Source organism: Piliocolobus tephrosceles, chromosome 18 (assembly GCF_002776525.5).
Source record: "Piliocolobus tephrosceles isolate RC106 chromosome 18, ASM277652v3, whole genome shotgun sequence".
NCBI lineage: Eukaryota > Metazoa > Chordata > Mammalia > Primates > Cercopithecidae > Piliocolobus > Piliocolobus tephrosceles.
The window spans coordinates 69,695,689-69,710,174 of NC_045451.1; the positions used below are offsets into that span (position 1 = coordinate 69,695,689).

Genomic DNA, 14,486 nt, shown 5'->3' on the forward strand with positions numbered 1-14,486 from the left:
TATCATTTGACCCAGCAATCCCATTACTGGGCATATACCCAAAGGATTATAAATCATGCTGCTATAAAGACACATGTACACGTATGTTTATTGTGGCACTATTCACAATAGCAAAGACTTGGAACCAACCCAAATGTCCATCAATGATAGATTGGATTAAGAAAATGTGGCACATATACACCATGGAATACTATGCAGCCATAAAAAAAGGATGAGTTCATGTCCTTTGTAGGGACATGGATGCAGCTGGAAACCATCATTCTGAGCAAACTGTCTCTAGGACAGAAAACCAAACACCGCATGTTCTCACTCATAGGTGGGAATTGAACAATGAGAACACTTGGACACAGGGTAGGGAACATCACATACTGGGGCCTGTCGTGGGGTGGGGGGAGTGGGGAGGGATAGCATTAGGAGATACATCTAATGTAAATGATGAGTTAATGGGAGCAGCACACCAACATGGCACACGTATACATATATAACAAACCTGCACGTTGTGCACATGTACCCTAGAACTTAAAGTATAATAAAAACAAAACAAAACAAAAAAAGTATAATTGACAAAAAAAATTTTAAAAAGTATAAAAGTGAAAGAAAAAATAAATATTTTTAAACATGCAAAATTGTTAAAAAAAAAAAAAGAAAAAGAAAAGGAAGTTCATTTATTAAGAGAAATTACTCCTTGGTTTCATAACTAATATATATACGCTCATTCATTCATTCTTTCACTTCTTCCTTCTTTTCCTCTCTCTCTCTCTTCTTCTTTGTCTTCCTTCCCTCTTTCCTTTCCGGCTTTCTTTCAATACACATATGTACTGTTTTACTGGGATATTCCATAAAAACGACAAACATATTCTGAGCGGTTCTCTTATTTTTAAGCAAAATCAGTATTCACAAAGATAGCCTACTTGCATAACCCAATTAAGCCTCAGTTTGAGTAAACTGATTTTTTTTTTTTTTGACACAGGCTTTCATTCTGTTACCCAAGGTGGAGAGCAGTGGCATAATCATAGCTCACTGCAGCCTCAAACTCCTGGGGTCAAGCGATCCTCCCGCCTCAGCCTCCTAAGTAGCTGGGACTACAGGCGTATGCCATCATGCCTGGATAATTTTAAAATTTTTTGTAGAGATGGAGTCTCACAATGTTGCCTAGGCTGATCATAAATTCCTGGCCTCAAGTGATCCTCCCACTTCAGCTTCCCAGAATACTGGGATTACAGGCACAAGCCGCTATGCCTGGCCAATACTTTTAGTAGATAATTTCATATTGCGTTTCATGACTCTTCTTATTTAGATACACCATGACACTTGTTGCTGGAGGCTTTTAGCTGAACGTGGAATTTCTGTAACCACTGTACATGTTTATTAAATGATGCTAACCCTACTACTTTCCATTCCCCTGCATCATATGCTTACACAAAGTCAAACTGGCCTGCTATGGTTATCTTTAGAAGCCAGCCTTTCGCACCCTGCTGTAGGTATGGTCCCTGAGAAAGTAAGGGCAGACTCTCTTTCCTTTGACAAATTTGTCTATCACCTCTGTCTTAGGAGGAGTGATTTCCTGATTCTATACATGTAAGATATTTGTGGAAAGTCATAAACATCGCCGGCCATGTCAACATTCTTATTCCGTTTTGGGTGACTTAGACCATACATATTAACACTAGCATTCCTTAGATGTTGATAGATGAGTAAGAATCAGATTATGCATTTCATAACTACAACGGGGTGGTGGTGGGGGGGGTTCCCAAGAACTACGGATACTGCAAAACAAATCCCTTAAGTAAATAGTGGAAAATGATCGTTTATTTTAAGCCCTTTGAGAAGTTGAAAAATGATGCAAAAGGAAAGAACTCGTCTGTTCTTAGTCAGCTTTTGACCTTTGACTATATAAACATAAGAAACACACGAGCTAGAGCTAGGTAACTAAGCAGGACTTCTCTGCCAGCCAAATGAACAAAATGAATCTTCTCCTTAAGGTTTATAGAGACGTACTAGAGCAACACTACACAAAATTATCACACTCAATAATTTATTCATGAAGAAGGCGGTTGCTAAGATCTTGGCATTCTCAGCAACTTTTTATTTTTTAACCTATAAAATGAGGAGATTGGACCAGATGTTTTCTAGTCTTTCCTGCTCTAAAATGGTGACACCAGGGCCCATCAAGTCAGGCTATCTCCGAATCCACACAACAGTTCCTGTCCTTCCACTGCCCTGGTAGCAAAAGCCCCTTATTATCTGGTTTGAAAGTTCTATCATATGTCATCTTGCCATTAGCACACAACAATTAACACACACAGTATGCGAGGCCCTGCCAGAAGCATCCACAAAGGACGATGAAAGCCTCGGCACCAACATCACGTGCCTCTGTTACTATGCACCGAAATGACCTGGCAGGAAGTGGGCCCCAGAGGAAGAAGGGGAACAACGTCTCCTGTAGCCTTTATTATCAGGATCTGTTCAGGTTTGTTGTGTGCCACCTTGACCTTCCAGCTGCTCTCTAGCAATGCTTATCTTTCATTTCTCTCAGGTGAAAACGTACTTCCAAGAAACCCTATTTATGGCAAATGCCTGTGTAATCTTCAGGTGTTACATGCCTTGTGACATCTGACATCCCCAATAAGCCTTTGGGATTCCTTCCTCTTTAAGTTCCCGATTCATGTTGCACATACACTATAATCTTCTCCGTGCTAGCATGTAAGGTCTTCCCAGGAAGGGCTATGTCCCTTGCCTTTGTATCTCCAGTGCCCTAGTGCCTGGCATATAAGAGGAGCTGAACATATATTTGCATAGTAAATGCATAAATGAAAGTCTTTTCTGACCAGTTTCATCCTGCTCCAGCCACTCTTTCATTATACAGCTTAGACTATTTACATCTTGCTATACAAGCATATGCAGCAAATGAACCACTGAGATGCATTATGATTTTTCTTAGTCAAGGAAAATTTTAACGTGCAAGAAAATTGACTATTTAAAGAAACTTTATATGAATATTTCTGTAACTGGTCAAGGAAGACATGAATTCAAATATTTACAGGGATTTTAAGGAGCAGTCTGAGGGAGGAAGTCCAGAGCTATTTTGTCTAGAATGAAAACTGCCTGAAGAGTCTAAGAACTGGCCCGTAGGCCGGGTGCAGTGGCTCAAGCCTGTAATCCCAGCACTTTGGGAGGCCGAGACGGGCGGATCACGAGGTCAGGAGTTCGAGACCATCCTGGCTAACATGGTGAAACCCCGTCTCTACTAAAAATACAAAAAAACTAGCCGGGCGAGGTGGCGGGCGCCTGTAGTCCCAGCTACTCGGGAGGCTGAGGCAGGAGAATGGCGTGAACCTGGGAGGCGGAGCTTGCAGTGAGCTGAGATCCGGACACTGCACTCCAGCCCCGTTGACATAGCAAGACTCCGTCTCAAAAAAAAAAAAAAAAAAAAAAAGAACTGGCCCGTTTGCCTCTTCTCAACCCACACTCCTCAATACCCTAAATTCAAACCTGAATAAAAATTAATAGCAGTCAAAAGAAGTATACTCTAAAGAGGTTTACATCCACAAAAAGAAACGAGTATAAAAGAGAATTATTAAATTTTTCACTTTTGTTTTTCCTTTATTAGACTATTTCTCAAAATGAACATAGCTTTATGTTTTCTTACCATAAAACAGCATGTGTTAATTGAAATAAAATCAGGCAATACAAAAAGCATAAAGAAAAAAATGAAAATTATCTTTAATCCCATCACTCAGAACTCTCATTAGCATTTTACCTTTCCATATTTCTTTCTATGCATATACAGAAGATGTAGTAATGTTACACGTGATGTTTTGTAATCTTTTTTTATTAAGCTGCCACACATGGGCATCTTTCCTTTACAATGAATATTGATCTTCATTATTATTTTTTAAATCTGCAGAGCAATATCCCATTGCATGGCTGTACTGTTATTTAATAAATACTCTGTTGATGTTATTTACATAGTTTCCAGGTTTTCAGTATTACAAATAACACCGTGATGAACATTTTTGTATACTTTTTCAGTTACTTCCTTGGGATAAATTCATATTAAGAAACCAAATACATCTTGCCAAATTACCCTCTCCAGAGGCTGATTTTGTCACACTCCTACCATCACCAATGAGAGCATGTAGCTCCACAACAACAGTGATCAGCAATCTGCAAATCTATCAGGCCAGAATCACATTCATTGTTGTTTAAATACTTTGACTACTTGCTAGGGAAGCATGGATCCAATTCTGACAGAAAATTTCACTTCAGCCACGGAAGCTGCTAGGATCAGTCCCATGTTGGGGAAGTAATGAGCAATGTGAATCTGATAATGGTTTAGGCGACGTTCTGCTTATGTTATTTTTTTAAAACACTCTGTTCTTGAAGTCTATAAAGTTAAGTTACTGGCTGTTTTGATTTTCATTTTCCCTTTTGGTCTTGCATATGCAAGAATAACTTGAGAAGAATCTGGAAGAATCATGCAGAACTCATTGGCCAACCTCATGTCGCCGCTCACCTCAGCGCGAAATCGGTCTAACACTTCAGTTTACCAACGTGACCGGATCATTCTTCTTTACACGCTCCAATTTCTTGCTGGAAATACTCTCTCTCTCACACACACACACACACACACACACACACACACACACACACACACACCCAGCAGTAACCTTATCCCATTTTCCCCTTCCATTGAGTTTTGACTTTATACCAACTGGCTCTCAGTTCTTCCTGCAAAGCAGGACTGGGCCTGCAGCTCACATTTTTCATTAGAAAACCCAGCAAGGCAGGCAGGTCAATATTGTTATGTGAGGGCATGCTGAGAGCCAGAGTGCACGATCTACCTGTGGCTGCTTTAATAAGTAGGATGTGACTTAGGAGATAATCACAATATAGAATATCTGACTACACTGTTCCATAGATGGAGTGGACAACTTGTTAGATACTAAAAAAAAAAACCAAAACAAAACAAAAGAAAACCCAAATAAACCCAAAGCTTTTCTGAATTCTTACTGTGTGCCAGGCACCATGTTCATCATTTTCCATAAACTGAATGATTTAATGTTCTAATTATATTTTCAGAAACTGAGAACCAAAGCTTCACAAAAGTGAGTAAGTGACGAGGTCAGAATTCAAATCCAATTACAAAGCTCATGGTTTTCATTATACCACGTCCTTGATAGTGCCCACGTGTGATGGTTTAAATGGCGAAGAAATCAGGAATGAGAAACTCGAAGTTCCCACGTTTGGTCATCCCTCTAGACTTTGTCCCAGCTCCCCCAGCCTCCAGTTCCTCACTCCCCACCCCCAACACCCACACATTCTTTATTTAACAGCTTGACCACTATAGTTAGGGCCAATTTCCCTGGGCTCATGATACTAGTGCCAACTTAGAATAGTGCAGTATATCAAACCAGGCAGCCATGATGTTCATTACAGGTTCATTACATAATCAAGCCAATTTCAATCCAGCTTGTAGGGTTAGGTCAGTAACTTGAAATCATCGATGTCCATGCTGGTCTATGCCCAGAAATAATGACTTTGATAGTGGGAGGAAGAAGATGAATTTTCCAAACAGCCCCCACAATTCCATCCTAAGGACTCTGAGAATAACTGATTGCACATGAGGTTACTTTGTAAGTGGAGTGGCTCCAGAAATTAACTTATGTTACTGGATATAAAAGATATTCATCCTGACTTTCTCACTTAATAAATATTCGGGCTAAGGATAAGCCAAAGTTGTGCTGGATATTAACAAGTCTTTTGACTTGGTGAACAGTGTGGTGCCACACTTACTGGCAGTTGAATTGAAATAAAGTTGAATTGAACTAAAAGCATCTTACTTTCTGTAACATCTTCAAGAAGGTGTTAACAGGCTAGACGCTCCCTTAGCACTCAACCTTACTGTTTTAAACATTACTCTTTGCACTTTTTGGTTCTGCTCTTGGGTAACAGAAATTGGAGGCACCTGGTAAGTCCTTGATTAGTGTCAGGCACCAATGGGATATACACTTTCTGTATAGGTCATGAACTCAAAAAGAGGGTGGTCTACTGCGGATGACCCCATTAGTTGCCTACCTAGATTTACTTCTTCAGCCCCTTCCTTGCTGGTAGAGCTATTTCGTTCAGGAGCTAATGGGCCCCAAACTAGCCCTTCCATTCTCCTTTCTAATTAGTGGCTTAATCATCATAATATTGTAATGTCCTGTTCTGATGATGGTGATGATGATGATGCAGGCTAACACTGAGCGTTTACTCTGTGCTAGGTACTTTTTAAAGAACTTTAAAAGGTATCGACTCATTTCGATATAGGAGTTAAGAAGAAATTGCTTAGGCAGATAGTGAGGGTATGCGAGTCGTCAGTAAGGTTTTCCTTTTAATAAAAACAGCCCCCAATCATTTTCTTTTCCAACAAAGAGCAGCCTGTAAAATCGAGCTGCAGACATAGACAAGCAAAGTAGGAGCTTGCACAGGTGAATTCTGGCAGTTGTGCCCATGGGAATATACTACCTGAGATGAGGCATGTTCAAACTGGCAGCACCATCTTCTCTTTTTGCCAGCCACATGTACAGTAAGAAGCAGACTACATGGCACTGCCCGAGTGGAAAGCCCATTTGTATAATAAGATTAGGGTTGGGAGACCAGCCTTCCCCACGTCACACCTGGTCAAACCAATCTGTGAGCCCTACATAAATCAGACACTGCCTCCTCAAGCCTGTGGTCCACCCTTGCCCCTTTTTTCAGACGTCTTACAAGGAGCTGCTCTCCTCTCCCCTTTCTTCTGCCTCTTAAGCTCCTTAACCCACCCACGTGTCCCTTTCCTTAATCCTCTTGGCAGGAGATGCCGAACCCTGGGTATTTACCCCAGACGGTGATGCCACTTCAGTTTCATTCTTGCAAACCAAAAGAGATAGTTCTCAATCAATTTAGAAAGTTTATTTTGCCAAGGTTAAGGACACACCCTGACATAGCCTCAGGAGATCCTGCTGACATGTGCCCAGGGTGGTTGGCTTTTATACATTTTAGGGAGACATGAGACATCAATCAATATGTGTAAGATGTACATTGGTTCACTTCCGTAAGGCGAGACAACTTGAGGGAGAGCTTCCAAATCCTAAATAGATAAGAGACAAAAGGTTGCATTCTTTTGAGTCCTTGATCAGCCTTCCACTGAATACAAAATTTAGTCTGGCTCAGTGAATTTGCATTTTTACATGAACAATAGGGCAGAGAAAGCAATCAGATATGCTCTTGTCTCAGGCGAGCCTCAGAGGGATGACATAGAGCTGCGTCTGTCCTTTGTCCATAAGGAATTTCCTTGTGAGCAAATTGTGAGGGAGGTATGTAGCTATTTATCTTTGTAGCTATCTTATTTAGGAAAAAAAAATGGTAGGTAGATTACCTGACATAGTTCCCAGCTTGTCTTTTCCCTCGGCTTAGTGATTTGGGGGTCCTGAGATTTATTTTCCTTTCACATTCTCATAATAAAGCCATGAGGAAGGTACCATTATTAAACCAAAGCCAGAGAGACTAGCTTGCCTAAAGTCACACAGCTAGAAAGCAGCAGCTGAATCCCCAGTCTGATTCTAGAGCTTCCCTCTTAACCACTATGTCTTGTAAGCCAGTGAGACAAGAAGTCTGCTGGAGGAACATCTGGGACACTTTAGAGATAAGAGTTCTTTTTCTTTGGAATGTTGTCATCTGCATATGATATTTGGAACTGCTGCAGGTACCTTGTGTCTACAATAGGAGTCACGGCTGAGTATGTTGGAGTAAAAAGATGGAAGCCGCTAAACATTTTGAAGACATCATTGGGCAAGGTTGAATTAACTAACCTTGGAACTACTGTACCTCTGGAACTGTTTTTCATGTGACACGATGAACTCAGTATCCTTTAATCTACTTGTTAGATCCCCTGTTACTTGTAGTGAAAAGCACTATCACCGATACACACAGAAACAAGCATAATTCGGACCTAAGACAAATAGAAATGAGCATAATTCTAACCCTTTTAGGTAGGCACAATATTTGCACTATAAGCAAGATTTTCATTCAGCCAACAAATATTTATTGAATGCCTTCCATTTGCCAGGTATAGTGCAAGTTGCTGAACCAAACAATATGGGAAGGGCAGGTTTCTCCATCCTTGGAGGTTATAATCTGGTCATAAATGTAGTAGTGAAAGTGCGGGCAGGCATATTTTGGGACGGTATCTTGAAGACTAATCTGGATTGGGAGTCAGAGAAGGCCCTAATAAAATCCAGTGAAAGCATGCATTACAGATTCAAAAAGAATCCATATAATGTCTGTATCATCCATCTAGTATTTGTGACATGTTTTGGTTTTAGCTGTATAAGAGCAGTAAGAACTATTATGTGCACAATAGTATTAGGTGTATAAGTATTATTATTATTATTATTTTGAGACGGAGTCTCGCTCTGTCGCCCAGGCTGGAGTGCAGTGGCCGGATCACAGCTCACTGCAAGCTCCGCCTCCAGGGTTCACGCCATTCTCCGGCCTCAGTCTCCCGAGTAGCTGGGACTACAGGCGCCCCCCACCACGACCGGCTAATTTCTTGTATTTTTAGTAGAGACGGGGTTTCACCCTGTTAGCCAGGATGGTCTCGATCTCCTGACCTCCTGATCCGCCCGCCCTGGCCTCCCAAAGTGCCGGCACTACAGGCCTGAGCCACGTGCCCGGCCAGGTGTATAAGTATTTAGGTAAATTTATAACAAAATACATTTACATTAAGAGCCAGACTGTCTTTCCTTTTTAAAGGGAAATACTGAAGCTGAGTTAGGAGAGGCAAACTAACATAAAATATAAGGCAAAGGAGTGGGAAGTAAGGCATTTGGTATCTATTTCTAGCTCACTGGGCAGCAGTCCTCCGTGTCTTGAATTCTGTAATTTGCGAAATATGATTCATAGGGGTTGCAATGGAATATTTCTGAGTTTTTAAACTAATGAGGGATAAATTTTAAAAATCCCTGTGCTACTGTGAATGTTCTAGAAATTATTCACAAGTTTATTATAGCAAAAAAATGGGCAAAAGGGGTGGGTACAGGACTTGACACTCCAGAAAAGAAGGCAGTGACGTAAAAAGTCAAGAGGTAGTCCACACCAGGAAATAGTGCTGTGCACATTAGAGCTGTTACTGAGTAAATACTTGTTGGAATTTCCAGAGATAACCAAACAAACATGAAGAAGGAAGTGGGTTTGTTTTTCCAGCTTAATTATGGAAAATATCTAATGTGTACAAAACTACCGAGAATAGTAAATAAGAACGTCCATGCCGCTTCTATGGCCGTACTCACGGCCAACTTGCTTTATTTTTCACCTCCCACTCCTCACTATTCTCAAGCAAATTCCAGACATCATACCATTTCACCCCTAAATATGTCGCACACATCTCTAATGCAAAAGAATGGGAACCAAGACATTTGGTGTCTATGGCTAGCACACTGGGTAGCAGCCTTCTGTGTTCTGAATTTATAACATGTAGAACAAGATTTATAGTTGGTTGCAACCCGAATTTATTTTTAACTAACAGCAATATAAGAGGAGGTGGCTAAACCTCACAAGGCTCTCCATGAGGGAAGCTCACCCCTATAAATCCAGGCGGGCGCTTCGTTACCCAGGAGCCCAGGGCGCAGCTCTGGGACACTTCCTTTCAAGGCCGGGACCCCGGCGGCAGCCCGTGGGACACCGCCCTTTCCGAGCACGGGCTGGTCCCCGCCCCGCCCCCGGGAAGTCTCCGCCCACAGAGCCCCAGCAGTCCCCGCGCGCCCTCGCTCCCTCCCGTCGGCCACCGCCCCTCGGCGTAGGGAGCGGCGTGCCGCCCGGAACGCCTAGGCCTGGGGTCGGGAACGCGCACGCTGTGCGTCCTGGGCTCGCTCGGGATTCTCGCCTGGCGCGGCCGGGGAAAGGTGAACAGTGTGGCCCGCCATGTTCTTCTCCGCGGCGCTTCGGGCCAGGGCGGCTGGCCTCGCCGCCCAGTGGGTAAGGAGGCTCGCGCTGAGCCCGGCGCTGCTGCCGCCCTTCTCTTGCTCTCTGTGTCTCCCTTAGTTTTGGGCGCAGGAGAGCCCTGGGCTCTGCACGGACCTGCAGGCGGCAGCAAGGACACTGCGGCCTTCGCCCTCTTAGGGAGGCCGCTGCAGCCCCACCGTGAGTGAGAAGCCTCGAGGGAGGGTTGCCAGACTGAGAAGTGTACTCCTAGTTTGGTCGAGGAGGACAGAAAAGAGGGGCTGCTTGGTGATGTGTTTTTTTGGTTTTGTTTTGTTTTGTTTTGTTTTGCTATTTCGCTGTAGCGCAGAATCTAGGCCTGCCCTGGCCAGATCTGTTTCGAAGACCCCCGCCCCGAAGGAGGCACCTCGCATTTCAAGCCTAGTGACCTGAATGTTGTTAGGTTGCACCACACTGGAGAGCTCTGGCTTGCTTCGTGAAGGCTTACGGAGAACTTCCTTAGGGCTGAAAAAGGGTGACCAATGTTTGATTTACTGCAGTTGTGTTTTGCATATCGGAAATGCTGGGTAAATAAATGGTATCAAACTAACTCTGAAAGAACGGCGCTGCAGATAACTGCACCCAGTTAAAGAACCACGGGATTTTAAGAGGTTAAATGGTCCGTTTGAGATCCAAGTACATCTCATTGTAGGCAAGGAAATGGAATCGCAGAGAAGTTGAAGCACTCCTTCATGTTAATCTAAAAATGCAGATTCCAGAAATGTCGATTATAACAACAGGGCCTGTTACACAAGTAATACTGGAAAGAAGCCTTAGTTTTGTTTGTTTTCTAGGAGTAAACTAGGTTAAGTCATTTCTCAGCAAGAGGGAGTTAGTGTATGTTCGTTGAGAATGAATTCAGGGCTTTAGAGTTTGGATGGTAGCTTAACTGCCTTTTGTGGCTCTATGACTTTGTGCTGTTAATCTTCCTCAGTTTTTTCAGTTGTAAAATGGGAATATTCCTTTTTGCAGAGTTCAGTCTTTCAGTAAACATTTGAAGTCTTACTGTAGGTCATGCACTGCTGAGCTCTAGGTAACAGTGTGGATAATAATGATAGTCATTTGATAACTGTTTTCTGTATGCCAAGCACTGAGTTAAATATCTACATTCCACATCCCATTTTTCAGGTTGGTATTACTTTTTCCTCATATTACAGATAAGGAAAAGACTTAGTTCCCATTCTTTTGGAATTGATAGTCTCACGTAAGAGGAACTTGAAGATAAATATGAGACAATGTAAAAGCACAGTGTTAGAGATATGAATAGGGTCATCCAATGTGGTTTCAAGGTGCATAAGATTTTTCCTGAAGGTAGTACTAACAGATTGGGCATGGGGTCAGAGGGTATTCTAGGGGGAAAGGGCAACTTAAAAAAAGCCTTGTTGGCAAGAAAAAGATCGGTATGTATGAGAAGCCACCTCTGCTGTTGGAGGTAAGGTGTGTTCCCAAATGAAATAAGGGAGAGACGGGCCAGATATTGGAGCTCTTTGCGTGCCATACTAAAGAATTTGATTTTATCTTAGAGGCAGTAAGGAGTCAGTGAAAGGTTTTAAAGTACAGAAATAAGATCTGGTTTCTGTTTTGGATGGGTCACTGGGTAGGACTGAGGGTGGAATGGGTTTGATTTGGACTCAGAAACTGGGAGACTAAGTAGATAAGAGGCTCTTGCAGAATGCTAGGTGAAAGATGATGAGCATCAGACATGGTAGAAAGAATAGAAATAAGAGTGCTTGTAGATTTTCTTTGGTTTTTGAGGCAAAGGGGCTAGAAGTATAAATTGAAAAGCAGTTTTAACAATGAAAAAGAACAACTTGAGGTAGTAGAGGACCATTTTAATCAGGTTTAATGTTTCTGCAACTCTCCCTCTCCCTCCCTCCCGCTCCCCTTCTCCCTCCCCCCTTTTTTAAACAAATAGTACCTGATATGCAGTATGTACGCAATAAATATTTGAGTTGATGAATAAGTTTAATTTTTATTACACACGTAATACGTTGTAGGAAAAAGAATATTGAGATTAGCACATAGAATAAGCTCAAAAAATAAAAATCATCCATTGTCTTGTCAACCTGGAAATTACCATTGTTAACATTTTGATGTCTACACTTAACAGACCTTACAGATAATTCGTTTTTACAAAAATGGGAAGATATTATTTATACTGTTTGGTAGCCTGCTTTTTTGTAATGTATTCTGATCAGCTTTCGTTATCAGTAGACATTTCTATACTGTCATTTTAATGCTACATAGCATTCCATTGTGAGGATGTTCTATTGCTTATATAACCAGGCCCTTCTAACCTTTCACAAGTAGTGGGATTTCACATTAAACCGAGCAAGTATCAAGAAAAGTACAAGAAAAGTCTACCTAAGTTCTTTTCCTAAATGAGAAACCTTTATTTTTTTTTTATTATTGATTTATTATTTTCTTTTTAAACGGAGTCTGGCTCGTAGCCCTGGCTGGAGTGCAGTGGCGCGATCTCGGCTCACTGCAAGCTGCGCCTCCCGGGTTCACACCATTCTCCTGCCTCAGCCTCCCGAGAAGCTGGGACTACAGGCGCGCGCCACCATGCCTGGCTGATTTTTTGTATTTTTATAGAAACGGAGTTTCACCGTGTTAGCCAGGATGGGCTCGATCTCCTGACCTGGTGATCCGCCCGCCTCGGCCTCCCAAAGTGCTGGGATTAGAGGCGTAAGCCACCGCGCCCGGCCTAGATGAGAAACCTTTAATGATTATGCTTTCAAACAAATTGCCTGTTCTAATTTCTGCTTTGCTAGCTGCCATTCTCTTGAAGAGGCTTTTCAGCTCATCGTTGCTTAAAATATGGCCAGAATTAAGTACTACTTTGTGTGACTTTGCGCCATCTTAATCTCTTTCAGCCTCATTTTTCTTTTCTGTAAAGTGAGATAATACCTCATAGGTGATTGTAGTAATTGACTAAAAGTAACAAATTATGGAGTAATAGATAATCAGAATGTTTATTCCCTTCAGTGATTGCCCATGGTTTTTCTGTAATGTTGATGCCACTTTAGAACTTACCACTGCCTCATTCCCAAGCTGCTACTGTAGTTTTGAAGGTGAGAGGGTTGTGGTGGGATTTTCGATTACAGATACTCCTTTACTTACAATGTGATTACATCCTGATTAAACCCACTGTAAATTGAAAGTATGTAAATTTCAATTTGCAGTGGGGTTATCTGGACTTAATCGAGGAGCATGCTGAATATTCATCATGCTGTAAAGTTGGGAAATTGCACGACAGGCCATTGTGAGTCAGGGACCATCTGTGTTGTGTATTTTTTCATTCATTGAGGATATTTTCCTTTATGTCTTTAAGCATGATTATAGCTGTCCTGAAGTTTCTAGTTGATTCTTTCTTCTTGAAAATGTGTTTTCCTTTTTTGTTTGTTTCCTGTATGTTGAACAATTTTGGATTGTATGCTGAATTTTGTGAATGATAATGTTGTAGAGGTTCTAGATCCTGTTTTATTCCTCCAAATAGTGTGTTTTGTTGTTGCTATCCATATGCCTTGTGGGCAGCAGATCAAATATTGGTTCTGTTCTTTTAGCTAGGTTCCTTGGAGTCTGCAGCATGTACGTGCATGGTTCAGGGTTCAGCCAGAGATTTCCGTAGAATTTATATGCCGAATGTATAGGGCTCCCTCCCCCTTTCTGACTCTTCCTTTTCTGGGATTTCCCACTTTACCGTGTCTGTTGTTGTTCCAAACTCTAAGTGAGGCCTGCCTTCAGGCTAAAAGATATAAAGGAAAAACAAAAACCTCATTGGCTTTTTATGCATGTAGACTCCCCTTCTGTGTCTGCCTGTTTGGTTGTTCCCCAGTGCCTTCAGAAAGCTTTTGTTTTTATAAAATATTTTGTCCAGAGTTTATAGTTATTATTCAGTGGTTTGCTCTGACAGTGTCTACTTATTAGCCATACTAGAAGTATGTCATCTTGTGTGGTGGCACTTTTCTTTCCAAATTTTAAGTTTTGTACCATGAAATGTTTTCCCCATTCCATTAGAGATTTTTTTTTTTTTTTTTTTTTTTTTTTTTTTTTTTTTACAAATTTTAACATTTTATTGATTTAGGGGCCAAAAAAAGCAGCATTTGGTCAGTTAAGAAAGGCACCTCATTGAAAATAATACATCACAGTGCTGTTGAGTGATCCCAGTCACAGGATTTGATCATGGAAAGGACAATCTTTAGATGACGTAGGTTAGGACACTTGCTCATTTATTTAAAAGAACCCCTTCACACACTGCAGATAAAAGAAGGCAAGAGCATAGGATTGTGGCATGTGCTGCGTAGCTGTGAGAGGTTACTCATGAGAGTAGGTAGCCTGGTCAATCAGCTGTAAGTCAGGGGAAGGGAATGACTAGGTAGCCTGGTGAATCAGCGGTAAGTCAGGGGAAGGGAATCAGCCTCCCTGGTAAATCATCGGGAAGTCAGGGGAAGGGAATCAGCCTCCCTGGTAAATCAGCGGGA

The 14,486-nt window shown here is 41.8% G+C and overlaps 1 protein-coding gene across 6 annotated transcripts in view; it reads left to right on the plus strand.

Moving 5' to 3' along the window:
- The first annotated feature begins 9,836 nt into the window (after positions 1-9,836).
- Positions 9,837-14,486, plus strand: part of NDUFV2 (NADH:ubiquinone oxidoreductase core subunit V2) — a 36,561-nt gene continuing 31,911 nt past the window's right edge. The window contains exons 1-2 of one of the 6 annotated variants that reach the window (XM_026456004.2): positions 9,875-9,999; positions 10,308-10,477. In XM_026456004.2, coding sequence (XP_026311789.1) covers positions 10,396-10,477 — 82 coding nt within the window. In that variant the 5' untranslated portion in view covers positions 9,875-9,999; positions 10,308-10,395. The other 5 variants (XM_026456003.2, XM_023228407.3, XM_023228406.3 and 2 more) reach the window with 5 other exon arrangements.